The 14,985-nt window shown below is 35.8% G+C and overlaps 2 protein-coding genes across 2 annotated transcripts; one reads left to right on the top strand and one right to left on the bottom strand.

Annotated features, from left to right (window-relative positions):
• The first annotated feature begins 256 nt into the window (after window positions 1-256).
• Window positions 257-1,460, top strand: LOC105390617. Its single transcript, XM_011561956.3, has 3 exons — window positions 257-369; window positions 720-916; window positions 1,333-1,460. Exons 1-3 carry the CDS (start codon window positions 302-304, stop codon window positions 1,389-1,391), a joined length of 324 nt encoding a protein of 107 aa, XP_011560258.1. The 5' UTR covers window positions 257-301; the 3' UTR covers window positions 1,392-1,460.
• Window positions 1,461-3,885: 2,425 nt separating this feature from the next.
• LOC105390610 (protein D2-like) lies at window positions 3,886-4,979 on the bottom strand. Its single transcript, XM_048625045.1, has 3 exons — window positions 4,940-4,979; window positions 4,556-4,757; window positions 3,886-3,994 (listed from the first exon to the last, which is right to left on the bottom strand). The coding sequence occupies exons 1-3, from the start codon at window positions 4,977-4,979 to the stop codon at window positions 3,886-3,888; spliced, it is 351 nt and encodes a 116-aa protein (XP_048481002.1).
• Window positions 4,980-14,985: the final 10,006 nt, after the last annotated feature.

Raw genomic sequence — 14,985 nt, 5'->3', positions numbered from 1 at the left:
AAGTGAATTTAAACCTATCGTTAAAATAGGGGATATGCAAACATTCGTGTGCTATAGGTTCTTCTTAACCAGTGTTTTCAGTATCTAATAACCAGATACCTACTTACGCAAAAATCGATTCCTTTTCCCACACTATGCAGTAACAGTGCAAGCATGTAAGTAGTTCACAAGAATTCCAGAAAAAAAAGCGATATCAAACAAACAAAGTATTAATACCGAGTAACAATGAAACCCCCCATCCATAATACCACTTATCTTGGCCAACAACACTCAATGCCAACGTAGAAGTGGAACGGGCACAATGTTCTTCAAGACTGTTTTGTGCATCCCGATCCTATCAATACTGATCGTGGGGCTGCATCAGACCAGGTACCGTACCACCACCGCCACATTAGCAATGAACTATACTGACAGTCATAAGAAGCGTCGCTTGTCTGTCAAACATCAGTCAGATCCATAAAAATTTTAGACAGATTTAACAAGCGAGCGACGCTCCTTAATGATTGTTTCTTGTTTGTACAGGTTTGATAGTTTGTCGAAAACTATAAAGGTTTACGTTTTCTCGCATACTAAGTGGCGCCTCAAATGGAAACTATCATGAAACTTTTGACAAATAATATATGCAGATGACAGGAGAAAACGTAAACTTTTTTCGTTTTCAAAAATAGCAAAACCCGTACTAGGGGGTCTGATAATGTTCGGTGGTGGTAACCCCACAGTTCCAGTATCTTCGGGCCAGTCCCTGACGAGGTGAAGAAGCAATACGAGCAAGAGTTGGGCCCCCAAGGACCAGTAGAACGGCTGATATCGGGCACCATGAACTACATGTATCAGAATAAAACACTCGCCAGTGTGATAGCCGGCGAACTCTGGAACTTTGGAACTAAAGCGGTGAACTTTATAGTTTCTATTAAAGGTTAGTCGGTGTTAAAGTTTTTAGTATGTAGATAATATGGAGGAAATGATACTACGATTACCTGATAGGTGTTGTGCAAACTGTGAGCCCTGAAACATATTACCTTTATAGGATGTTATTTTTTATTTATTTATTTATAAAACAGGCATATATACATTACATTTTTGTTTGACAGCGCCATTAAACCGGAATGGTTTGTCTTGGCACATTAAAATGATTTTTTTTAAATGAATGTACTTAAGTATTGATTTATTGATGCAGTTTCCTTAGCAAACTATAAACATTTTAGGGGATTATAATAATATGTACGGAATTTAATTAAATGAACCAATTATTTGGCTCTACATACTTAGACAATAGTATAGCGTAAACTAGATCATTTTAATAAAATTCAAGTGAAATTTAATTAATTTCAGATCCTACAAGGTCAGCTTCAGATCCTTACGCTATTTTGAGGGGCAAATACCAAACATAAATATTCTACAACAGGTTAATATTATTTGTGATTTTATTTTGAAATAAAAATAAAAAAATATTTACTTAACTAGGTACTTATTATTTTTTCTTAATAAAAAAGTTGTCAATTAGGTAAGTACCTAAGTGTTTTCACTTTCTCGATGCTTGAAAACCTCTTTTTATATTTTTATAAATGTTTTATGTATTTTTGTATAGGTAGATACATTACATAGGCATAGCAGATTGCATTTTATATTCAGGTGGAATTTCTTCAAACGCTAAATATAATCAGTAGCCTGTCAAACGTCTGTCAGTACAAAATGTATTAAAAATTGATCTAAATACAATTTTAAATACGTTTAGCGTTCGGTAAAAGTGACCCTCAATGCCTTAAATGAAAAAATATACAGTCGCCTGCGTGCAAGTATACGACAAAAGCACACAACATGAAAATATGGCTTGTTAAGCGGAACAAGCCTACACCACCGTACATGTAGATCCATACAATATTTATGTATTGTAATAGGTATTATACTGAAGTCGGATAGCCGCAGCCGTAACGCTGTACCTATTCAACGTCGTAGAAATAAATGTCAGATAGAACGAAATACAGATTAGTTCCCGATTTTGCCGTAAGACTTCAGTGGTGGCGTGGACACTAATGACTGTAACCCGTCAGCTGCATAGTCATCAATGATCTTGTGTAACGATTCCTTTATTACCTAGGTACTTTTGCCAATGAAACGTAAACTTCCTGGAATCATTATAGTTCACACAAACTTTCTTATGACAATGTTCCTTTGAAGATAAGTACTTTGGCAACATTGCTGGAAAATTAGTAAACATTTCTTTTACAGTCTTCCTAAGAAACTATAAAGCGACTTTCCGATGCCATGTTAGTCTCATATTAGTCGCACTGGCAACGAGGTAGACATACTTACATATATTATGTTCTCAAAAGTGTATTGTATGTCTGTTATTCTTTTATTTTTTATGTTACAACAATTCTCTTGTTATACGGGTTATAATTTAAATGACTACAATATTTTGCCGAAGGATAAAGAACTGAGTAAAGTTGAAAATGGCTTAATGGAGGTGTGGTTTAAAAACAAGAGTTTAGCGAGTGTTTTGTACCAATCTATTTCAGATATAGTCGGAAGTTTGATGGGAACCAAAACAGGTGACAGTGAAAAAGTTTAAAAGTAAGTATTGTTAATACTAGAATTAAGTACCACAAGTCGGTGACTAAATAATTCTCGATTCAAAATGTTGTCTAACATAGTGATTGATTTAGAAAATGGAAATTTTAAACATAATACCGTTGTTAGATAATACATAACATTATACCTTTTCGGTTTCGGTTTTTCAACAAATAGGTACAAATTGTAGTTATTCAGCAGTATATTTAGTATTCAACTAAACCAATATATTTTAATTTTTCAGGGATAATTGGTGAACATTAAGAAATAATAAAAAATCAATGTTTTTACAACAGAAAAAATATTTTAATCACTGTACAGTAATTAAGTAATTAGGTAGTATTATTTTTAATAGATAAATATTTAGCATATTATTTTTTAATTTGTTTTATTTTTATCACATACTTATGACCTAGAAGTAGTAGGACTACGAAAATATATCGTAGTTCTTACAGAGATTTAGAGAGAGTTTCGTATAAGCCACCTAGTAGATTCCCTTGGAACTAGTGTGGCAAATAAGTACTAAAACTAGACTAGATTTTCTACCGGCTTTTAGTGCATCCATTTAGTTACTAAGCCGCCCGCGTGAGGGCACACCTAGCTACATTAGTATTAGGTACCATTTTCCGGTATAAAACTTGAAAGGTGGGTTGTACACTTGTACACAAACATAAAAAACCTAGCCAATACGAATGGGTATAAGTACATAAATAATAACTGTAAGAATAACTCAGTGAAGGTCAAATTGAAACTATGGTGTACAAATATCACATACCTATCAATGTCCTTACAACTTCAAATATTAGCTTAAAAGTGAGTGAACTTTCGACTAACAAAACCTGCCTTTTTTAACCTACAACTCGTACACCTTACTTCTTCCTATCACGGCAATTGTTAATCTAAGTATAAAAATTGTTATACTTTTCCAATATGCGGTTAGAGAAAATGTAGGATTGCCGGAACAGCTTATATGCTATATGCTTAAATTACAAGCACCACATTGTTTCGTCGCAATGGAATACATAAATCAAAGTCTAGTCCGGTTTTATTAAAATGAAACTGTGTGACAAGCACTATTTTCACAATTTATTTCAAACTGGCATTTACTGGCTCCGCATTGCCTTAACAGTTTCCCGCGGGATAGTTAAAATTAAATAAATTGAAAAAAGTTTATCATTTCACAGTCATAAAATTTATGACATACGAATAGCACGAATATTCTATGCATAGAACAACATTTTATGCACTTATTTTATAATTATAAATACCTACAATTTAAGTAGGTAATGTATTTACAATTAATAAAAGAAATATTCAGTAATTGGCTTTACCGTAGAAGAACGTACCGCATACAGGTCCTCTTAAGTTATACTTCTGAATAAATGACTGCACTCTGAAACCGTAGCGAAACACGTTTGAAGTCCTGAAAATATGAAAATGATCATTAATCATTCCATGCGCTCGAGATGGATCGGCCATACAATGAGAAGACACGACTGTAACCATGCTCAAGTTGCTTTCGAGTGGCAGCCTGGCGGAAGAAGGAGACCAGGTAGACCCGTACAGAGCTGGAGAAGGTCCGTGGAGGCGGAAATGAAGAGGGCAGGTCTATCGTGGGCCCAAGTGAAGGAGGCGGCTCAAGATAGGGAAGCGTGGCGAAGAATGTCTGTAGCCCTAAGCTCCACAGGGTTGTAACAGGACTATAAGTAAGTAAGTAAGTAATCATTCCATGAATGATGAATACTGATTACCCTGAGTGCGCTAGACCTTTAAAAGGTTTAAAGGTAAGCGTCCACGTAGTGTCCACCTATCAGAATCAAACGCATCGATACTGTCATAAATTTATGGAGAAACACTTGTGTGAATTTCTATACAAAGAACACTGAATGCTACGCGTCCGTTGCGTAAGATGCCGAAAAATGGACGTTTGCCTTAAGACGTCACCCAAGAAAACTCCTTGCCTGCAACCTGACTAAATACTTACTGATTAGTGATCCTGGGCTCATCGAAGCACAAAGACCCTGGCTGCTGATACACCAGCACGATGTACCGGTGCGGGGACACGGATGGGGGCGCCGGGCCCTGATATACCACCAGTGGGTAGCTGCGGCCACCTTGCACGTTGCCTAGTATCCAGTGCTTGTACTCTCTGAGTATAGGCGCCTCTGGACTCGGCACGTCAGGGTCTGGAATGAGGTTTGATTATAAATAGTGTGCTTCTTAAATGTATAATATTTAGGGCCTGTCTCACAATACCTGGATTATGGCTAACTGTGGGATAAAAGACTGTCTAAAACAGAGTTAAAAAGAGTGACAGCATCACGACAGCATGTATTTTATCCCACTGATAGGCGTATGCAGACATTGCGGAACAGGTCCTTAGACTTTAGGGCCACTTGCACAAACATTTAAATCTAAATTTAGTGTCAAATCTCGATTTAAGAAACGTCAATACATATAAAATTTTACACTAAATCGAGATTTAACACTAAATCAGATTTAATATGTTGGTGCAAGTGGCCCTAAGTATGCTTCTTTAATATTCCTAGACTCACGAGTGATGAAAAAGTTCTAATGACATATGGAAAGCCGATAGCATGGCAGGTGGATCTTTTTCATTGCACGTGAGTGTATTTAGGTAATGTGTGTCGGTGACTGACACTAACCAGTCAGTCCGTGACTTCACCCAGGGTTCTAGCTGAAAACCAGCGCTATGGTTTATCATAGCACCAAGCTGAGCCAGAACCCGTTTCTGCACCGGCACCGGGAAGCAACACCCTTGCTCATTTTACTTTACCTTTTTTTTATTATTTATTTTTTTGTGTTGTTTCCGTGTGTGTGTGAAATAAATGTATTTTCTTTCTTTCTTTCTTTCTAACCTCCATGTTCTTATAGTACGGAATTCATTAGAATCTTAACTTACATTAACAAATAACGCACAAGATGGAGTGTCCATGCAAAAGAAACAACAAATAACACCCCACTTCTACCACTGGCTCTTTTGAATTAGTTTGGTTGGAAGATTTGTGACTTTCATTGGTACAGGTTGTCAATAGGTTCAACTTAAAACGGTAGGTATATTACACAAATTGCGGAGTTTTTGTTGCTTTTGTTTTTGGAGGTGATACACCATCGTGTTCGTATTTTGTTAATCTAAGGTTAGACCTTGCACTTGCAACCTTCAACGAATAATTGACCGTATTGTAGCGACCCAAATACAAGTAGGGTGATGTGAAGTTTCCTGTTTCCCAACGAGGATTTTAGTTATGCTAATTAATTTAATAATATAATTAACAAATGCACGCTATAATCGATCAAGGTAGGTCTTTTATCGTAAGGGTACCTTTAATTATACAGGGTGTTGTAAAGTTGTTGAAAAGGGGCACTCAGGTGGTCAATCTGAACAACTTTTCTTGGATTGTATGGAGAAGCAAAATGTTTTTTCGCGTATTTTCAGGAGTAGTAGTTTTCAGAAGTTGTTCATTATAGACCTTCTAAGTCACCCCTTTCTGGCTTAGTATACCACTTTTCCAAAACCCTGTAATATTAAACACAATGTCTACAAGTGCTAATACACTAGCAAGTAATAAAAAATTTCATGCTATAAAAATTGGGGCCATTTAGTGTCGCGGCGGTGTGCATTTTGTGGGTGGATCGTTTTCATTGCTCGCGTGTGTATTAGACGGTCAGCCAAAATTTATATTCAAAACTAGCTGTTCCCGCGCGCTTCGCTTCGCCTTAAAAAGTTTTCCCGTGGGAATTCCGGGATAAAAAGTAGCCTATGTTCTTTCCCAGGGTCTAGACCATATGTATACCAAATTTCATTGAAATCCGTTCAGTAGTTTTGGCGTGAAAGAGTAACAGACAGACAGACAGACACGGTTACTTTCGCATTTATAATATTAGTTAGGATTAGTAGGGGTTTACGAAATCACATGGGTAATGTAAAATCATTTGGTTCATGAAACAGCTGCTTAAAATAAAATTAATTTTATTCATTAAAAACTAGTTAATAAGCTTAAAATCATTGTAATAGTAAAAATCTAGTGCTAATTCAAGTAACTAAAGTGAATTTTGTGCCTCACAACATAGTTATAACCTAATTGGTGAGCTTGGAAATTGGACTCACCGGTGACCTGTCAAATTTCGAATTTGCAACGAAATATCAGGCGAGTATTGTGTAAAATTATCTATAATTATTAAGTATTTTCTCCCCTTAGTCTTAATATCTTGTCTAATTCTATATAATCACCTATTCCAACGTTCTTTTCCGTTAATTTTGTATTTCCTACCCTTTTTTTTCATTACTAATTTGCTACTATAATTTAGTATTTTCACTTTAGTATTCCTATCTATCAATAACTGTAGTCTCCCTATCCCCCCATTGTTTCATTGTTATACTTTCTATTTCATTTCAATTTAATCACAATATAGTTAGAAGAACAAGTTGCAGGATAGAATTTATATATTATATTTTTTTAAACTTGTGTTGTAGGTTTTTTTTTTCATAAGTACTTACTAACATAACCTTGTCCCCATCCCTGTAGTCTTGGTTTAGGTACTTTAGGGACATAAATCCTTCTATGACTCGTGTGCTCGTTTCACTTGACTAATATGTGGAAGTGAATTTGAATGCCTATACTTGTTACATAGATAACTAACAAAACATCCTTTAATTAGACTAGTCAACAAATAACTAAATTAGGTATTTTTAGCTTACTCAAAGTATTATATTATTATTTAGAAAATAATAACAATTCATTAGTGAAAATCAGTTACAATTTTAATTCTACTACTACCAAATTGCTTATAAATTATCAGTAACTTCATGAATAAACATTTGTTACTGTAACATTTGTTCTGTAACTAAAACCCTGAAAAATAAGCCCTATCTGGTGCTCTGACTATTCACCCCATATCCTATACCGATATACTACCGTAGCACCCCGTGTTTTTTCAGACAAAACCAAGATGATGTCCCGAAGCAAGGCACATACCCGTGACCTGGAACTCCGGCTGAGGACAGCCCTGGAGGACCTCAAAGCATCCCGTGAACTGACTGACCAACTCATGAAGGAACGGGATGAAAATGAAATGGAATTTGAGTGCATCTTAAAAAAGAACTCAGTGCTAAAAAACCAATTAGTAGAACAGGATATCCAGTACCAAGATCTGCAAGGCAAGTGTGATGAGCTCAATGGTCTACTGAGGTCATACCAGCAGTGCCAAAACATCCATGAAGCTACTCTGTCGCAAATCCACAGCCTGGAACAACAGCTGGCTGAGGCCAACGGAGAGCTCCAAAGACGGAATGAAGAGCAAGAGCGGGATGAAAATGATAAAACCATCGCTTTGTATGAGGAACTGATCAACTCACAATGTAAAGCAGTACCTACCATAGACCTCACTACACCTTGCAAAGAACCCTGCGAACACAAAGTGACACCCAAGATTATCGGTGCGAATAAACGGAAAAAATACTGTAAAATCAACAGATCTATAAAGAGATGTCAACATACCTTGAGAAAGTTCAAAAAACCAATGAAATCTATAAAAGAAGAAAATGTTAGACTTGGACTACTGGTCCATAAGTATGAGAAGGATATTTCAGTCCATAGGCAGGACCTTTCGGAATGCAACAGCTACTACGAGATGAACATGGCAATGTTGCAGCGCAGACTGGTCAACTTAGAGTCTGCCCTAAATAGTACCCGTACGCCATACTCTGGGGATAAAACCACCAGTCCCCAGATGTCGGCACCTCTTTCGGGGTTCAACCAGAGTGCTTCACCTGAACAGCACCAGCAGCCAGCAGACAGTGTCCTACCAACTGACACTCAGCTACATCAGCTGCCATCTGCCTGCCCCCCTGATGAGATTCAGCCACCTACTACAACCTGCAACAACGAGCCCGCCGTCGCGACGAGTAGTGTCCTACTAACTGACACTCAGCTGCCACCAGCCTGCACTCTTCATGTGAACGAGCCAGCTAGTACAGCCTGCAACGACGAGCCAGCTACTACAGTCTGCAACGACGAGCCAGCCGTCCCGACGAGCAGCCCGTCACCGTGCGACCGGTCCGAGATTGCCCTGTCTTCAACACCGAGTACCTGCCTGCTTCGAGAAGCTCCTTATGAGACAATTGTCTTCTCAGATAAGCTAGGTAGCAAAATGGGTCACATGTTAAATGACTATCTTAAACAAAAAGTCATTAATATATGTATGCCAGGGGCTTCTTATAACCAAATTGTAGATAGAATTTTGTCAGGACAATACAGTGCAGACACTACATTAGTATTGTTGATTGGAAACAGCTTAGATGTGACAGAAAATGACTTAATAAGATGCTATGACGCCCTTTCTACCATGGAAATCAAGAAAACGATAATCTGTGCTTTTCCCTATTCCGCTTCACGGTCTCATAAGCAGAACACTCAGATACATGAGTTAAATATGTTGATATTTAACATGACATTTGGTCATAGGGAACAGATGATGTATTTCGATACAAATAAATTTATTCACAATTTTATTTTGACCAAGAGTACATTATTTGTACCTAAGTTTTATAAGCGACAGATAGCTAAATTGTTAGCTTACAATATTTATGACCCTGTTATAAGTAGTATAACAGAAGTAGGACCAACTGATACGATAGTTAGTAGTAATACTAATGTAAATTTAAACTGCCATGCACGACAAGAGATGAGCAACTGAGAGTTGTACACCAGAACATTCAGGGGCTTTCTCGCAAACTTCTAATGCTAGAGTTATTTTTAGAACAATACGACATAGACATAATTTGTATTACTGAGCATCACCTTAAAAATGATGACATGAATTTTAATGTAAAAAATTACAATGTTATTAGCTCATTTAATAGGAAATCGTTAGACAAAGGAGGATCATTAATATTTGTAAAGAAAAATTTAAAATGTAAGGATAGGAAAGATATTGTAAAATTATCGGTCGAAAGAATAGCTGAACTAGCTTGTGTTGAGATGGACAAGTATATAATTTTAAGCGTGTACAGGCCCCCCTCTTCTGACTATAAAGTATTTGAGAAAGTGATGGAGGATAGTCTTACCATCTTATCTAAGAGCTCAAAACAAGTGGTCGTGGTGGGAGATTTTAATATTGATTTATTAGTTGAGACTTATATGAAATGTTGTATAATTAATTTGTTCAAGTCATATAATTTAAGTAATGTCTTCCTGGAACCTACCAGAATTACTCCCACCTCAGCCACTTGTATTGACAATATTTACTGTAATTGTGATTTTACTAATCATTCTGTAATCAATTGTTTACCATCCGACCACAGTGGGCAAATTATTACGTTTCCTTGTACTTTTGAACGTAAATCAGCCACTTTCAAGTTCAGACCAGTAACATCATACAGAATTGATAAGTTTAAATCTCGATTGAACAGTAAACTTGGCTACTGTAGAAGCTCTGAAAGAAATCCCAATGATGCCTTTAAGGAAATATTTCAAGGTTTGTCTCAAGAATTTGAAAACGTGTTCACTAAGAAAGAAGTAGATGTTAATTGTAAACTAAGTCTTAATGACTGGGCAACATCGGGAATTTATAAGAGCAGACGTAAATTATATGATCTCTATGAACAGCGTACATTTACTCATGACGATAACTTTAGAGATTATGTAAAGAAATATACAAAGATTTTCAAAGCCGTTTGCCACCAAGCTAAATCAGATTATATAAATAGAAAGATTAAAAACTCTAATAACAAGATTAAAACCGTATGGAATATCATTAATACTGAAACCGGGAAGAATAAACCACGTGATTTAAATTTTGAACTTAAAATTAATGATAAAATTGTTTCATCTAGTGAAGAAGTGGCTTCCGTCTTTGAAGATTTTTTCCGTAGTATACCGATAGCTACAACTGAGAATCTTGATTCATCTTGCGCTGAAGCTGAACGTTTGCTAAGAGGGAATGCACCGCCTTGCGATCTCGACTTTCAATTTCATGGTATAAATACACAGACCATAATTACCACTTATAAAGAATTAAATTTAAAAATGACAGAAGATTTATGGGGCATGTCCGTTAAAGTTATTAGTCATGTTATTGATATCCTAGCACCCCACTTGGCTAATCTTTTTAACAGATGCATTGAGGTCGGTGTATTCCCCGATTTGATGAAACTTAGTAAACTAATACCGCTTTTTAAATCTGGTGAGAAAAATGATCCCAATAATTTTAGGCCTGTATCAGTTTTGCCAGTACTGAGTAAAATATTTGAAAAAATTATGCTGCATCAAATGCTTTCGCACTTTAGTATTCACGGCCTTCTCCATAACCAACAGTTCGGTTTCACCAAAGGTCGATCTACAACTGACGCTGGTGTCGCGTTGGTCAAACACATATTTAGTGCTTGGGAGGAACGTCTTGATGCTGTGGGTGTATTTTGCGATCTATCGAAAGCATTTGATTGTGTGGATCATGCCACTCTACTTATGAAACTTAAATATTATGGGCTAACTGGCAAAGCTCTTACATTATTGGAATCATACTTGAGCAACAGAACTCAACTAGTTGACATAAATGGAGTGCGTTCGGCTGGCTGTCCTGTCAGTATGGGTGTTCCCCAAGGCTCGATTTTAGGACCATTCTTGTTTCTTGTATATGTTAACGATTTACCGTTTTTGGTAGATAAATTATGTGAGATAGTACTGTTTGCTGATGATACTTCACTTATATTTAAGTTGAAGCGACAAGAAGTCAATTTTGACAATGCAAACAGTACTATTTCCATAGTTGCTAATTGGTTCACTGTAAATAATTTAGCTCTTAACTCCAAGAAAACGAAATGTATTAAATTCACTTTGCCTAATGTAAGACAAGTAGAGACATATTTGACATTGAATAACGATAAGCTAGAGTTAGTAAATGAAACGGTATTCCTGGGTATTACAATTGACTCAAAGTTGCAATGGGGACCCCATATTGAGAGGATAGCCGGTAGATTGAGTTCTGCAGCTTATGCGGTTAGAACCATTAGACAGTTAACAGATGTAGATACAGCCAGGCTTGTGTATTTTAGTTATTTTCATAGTGTTATGTCTTACGGAATTCTATTGTGGGGACGAGCGGCTGACATTAATCAAATCTTTGTTCTGCAAAAACGAGCAATTCGAGCCATATATGTATTAGGGTCTAGAATTTCATTAAGAGATACGTTTAAGGAAATAGGTATACTAACTGTTCCATGCCAATATGTCTATGAAAATATTATGTATGTTCGTAAAAACTTAAATTCATTTAGTAAAGTAGGAGCCACTCACGGTATTGAGACTAGAAACAAAAATAAGTTGCTTTTCCCCACACTCAGACTTTCGAAAACAAACACATCATTCATGGGGAACTGTATACGTTTTTATAATAAATTATCAAATGAAGCAATAAACCTTACTGAGCAAAAATTTAAGAATTATGTTAAAGTTACATTATGTAGTAAAGCTTACTATAGTATAAATGATTATTTAAACGACAAAAACGCGTGGTCTTGTCCACCTCAGCTAAGGCTATTGAAAAAATGAAATGGATATAGGTACTTAAGTAAAATTGTAGGTACTAGATATAAGTAAAAATTGTAATAGATTATAAGGAAAAAGTTGAAAAGATGCTCGAGGAGTTTCTTTCGCCATTTCTTTCCTTCTCAATGACGGGGCCTTTGTGAAATGGTGGTAGATGACTATCGACAAATAATTGTAAAATTTTACGTCGATTAAACCATTTGAATTTGAATTTGAATTTGAATTTTGAAATTCACTTACCAATCAGAAAGATGGTGTAGAAACGTCCATCTCGATAGTTAAATTGTACCAGAGGCTCCTCCGCGGTGTCATTGTTTCTCAACAGTTCACCGATTCTCACCACTATGCCCGATTTTGTGTAGTTTACCTTAGATAAAAGTAATAAATAGTGATTATACTAGTCTCTTTAAACAGTTGAAAAATAGAAGCAATAGGTTGTGATCTGTGAAGGTGGCCGGTAAACCTTATAACTACTTAATAAAAATACCTACATAGAATAAAAATGAGAGAAATTTTCAGTTTCACATTAGGCAGCAAGAAAGAAGGATCATCTTCTCTTAAATGAGAGATGCCATAGGATTTACTTTTTACATCACATAAACCCTCTTTACATAAATAAGTACTCCTAATGCCATGTATAAAAGTGAGTATATTATAAGTGTTTTATGTACTTACCACGCACAGTTCTTTAGGTGCATTCCTTATAACGTAGGGCACAATTCCACTTGTTTTGAATATGTCTTCAACGTAATTTCCAGTCACAGTTACTGAGATAACAAAAACTAAACAGAAAGTATTTTTTATAAATGACTGCATTTCGAACAAATACTAAAATATAGTCCTAAGTACAACTGACTGCAGGAGTGGACATGGACACAGTATTGTAGTGAATGTGATGATACAAAATCTACTATCAAACAATTCGTGCTTACCTCGCCCTACATTATCAATTAATTTTAAATTCTAATGCTAATTGGTTTTAAATGTTCATTTTTATTATTGTAAAATACCTAATACTTGTTTTGTGCGTTATCTTATGTCATTAAGTAAAATACAACCATACGAAACTTATGTTTTTTATTATCAGGCTGCCTATTCTGTTCATTATTATAACTACTATCATTTTCCATTTAGACCTCAAACATACGCGACATTTTCCAGGGTCTTTAACTACTTGTAGTTACTATTTTTTTCAGGGTTTTTTTACTAATGGTTGCTTTTTTTGACCAATGATTGAGTTAACTAGGGATCAAAAAACCGGCCCTATGTCCCACAACTTTAAGGGTTCCGTTTTCTGCCTCATAGCAACGGAACCCTAAAAAAGACGTCTGAATTTTTTCCAATGCTTTAGAGACTTTTAAGCCAAAAACTTTGACAGAACAAAAGGGACCACATCACGAAAACTACGATAAGGATCACTCATTAACACTCTAGCCTTCAACTCTTTTTCATCAGTTCTTTAGTCCTTTGATAGCCTCTATCCAGGCGCGACTTACGAGTTCCCTTGAAAATATGGGAGCTAAGGGAAGTCGATATTTCCGAAAATTACTTCGTTAAAAATTTCCAGATCTATTGATACACGGGAAACGAATTCTCACATGTGCCATAGATGAGAAGGCTGCCTAATAATACCTACATAACATAAATAATAAGATCTGCGAAACATACATGTAAGATCGCCAATAAACACCCATCTTATAAAGAGTTTAAAAAGAGATGAATATTTGAAACCAAGATAAAGTTACTAAGTACCTTCTTATACAATAGTTACAGTTGCCACAAGTTGGCCGGGCCAACTACGAATTGCGATGGTAACAGATAGCCTGGGGGTCACTCTATGATGACGAAAAACCGAGGTTTCCGAGCGCTGCTGCGCGAGCCAAGACTCTATCTTGTTGAATTAATCGTAATTTTTTTTTCGTATTTTTTTTTTGGTAGTATTCTTTTTCAAATAAATGTTTCTTTCTTTCTTTCAAACGTGCCGATTGCACGACAGCTCTCGTTCGTTAGTTTTTCGACAGTGTAGAGTAACCCTTCTGGCCTATTTCACGGGCAAGTAGAATAAAGGTCTGAGTATATTTAAGAGATTGTATTCGTTAAATATCGAGTTTCCCCAAAGAAAGAACGAAGATTTAAGTTTTATTTACACATAGGTACTACGTTTTTAAATAACACATGTGAAATGTGCGGAATTGTAAACTTATAAAAGTATTCCAAAATTTTATAAGCATAGATATGACATACAAACCACTGTATTACAAACGTTGATCGGAATGGTCCTTTTGAGTCAAACTTTTTTAATAGAACATAATAATAATATATAATATCTTTTGACATTTTACCGGATGTTTTTTTTAAAACATTATCTGCTGTTTATTAGTCACACACCCATATTTTTTTGCCTGCTTGTAGGTACTCCTAAATTATAGTTCAGCTTTAAAACATCTGAAGATTGCATATCTTCTTTTAAGCATAAATGTAGGGTGTAAAGTTGTAACTACTTAACTTAAGTGAACTTGTGTCAGAGCAAAGTGATAATAAGTTTTCTTTGTCCTACTTGAGAGAGTGCCGAGTTTCGCCGTAATTTTGCACGTTGTAAAAGGCTACCTGTGTTTAATTTGCGTTTTCTGTTTTTTACTAGTATGAATCTATGAATGTTATAAAAAGAACAATATGTTATGAATATAATATGGGGTGACTTTTGCCAAACTCTAAACATTTTAAAAATTGTAAATCAAAGTTGTAATTACTATACTCTTAGGTACAGTTAGCTGCATAAGTTGCTATGTACACTTTTGTACCTTGACAATCTGAAACCGCCTATCAATTCATTGAAAAATTTACGGTT

The sequence above is a fragment of the Plutella xylostella genome, chromosome 13, assembly GCF_932276165.1.
Source record: "Plutella xylostella chromosome 13, ilPluXylo3.1, whole genome shotgun sequence".
NCBI classification, from domain to species: Eukaryota; Metazoa; Arthropoda; class Insecta; order Lepidoptera; family Plutellidae; genus Plutella; species Plutella xylostella.
The sequence above is the reverse complement of the archived record's forward strand: the minus strand, read 5'-3'. Positions and strand labels throughout refer to the sequence as shown.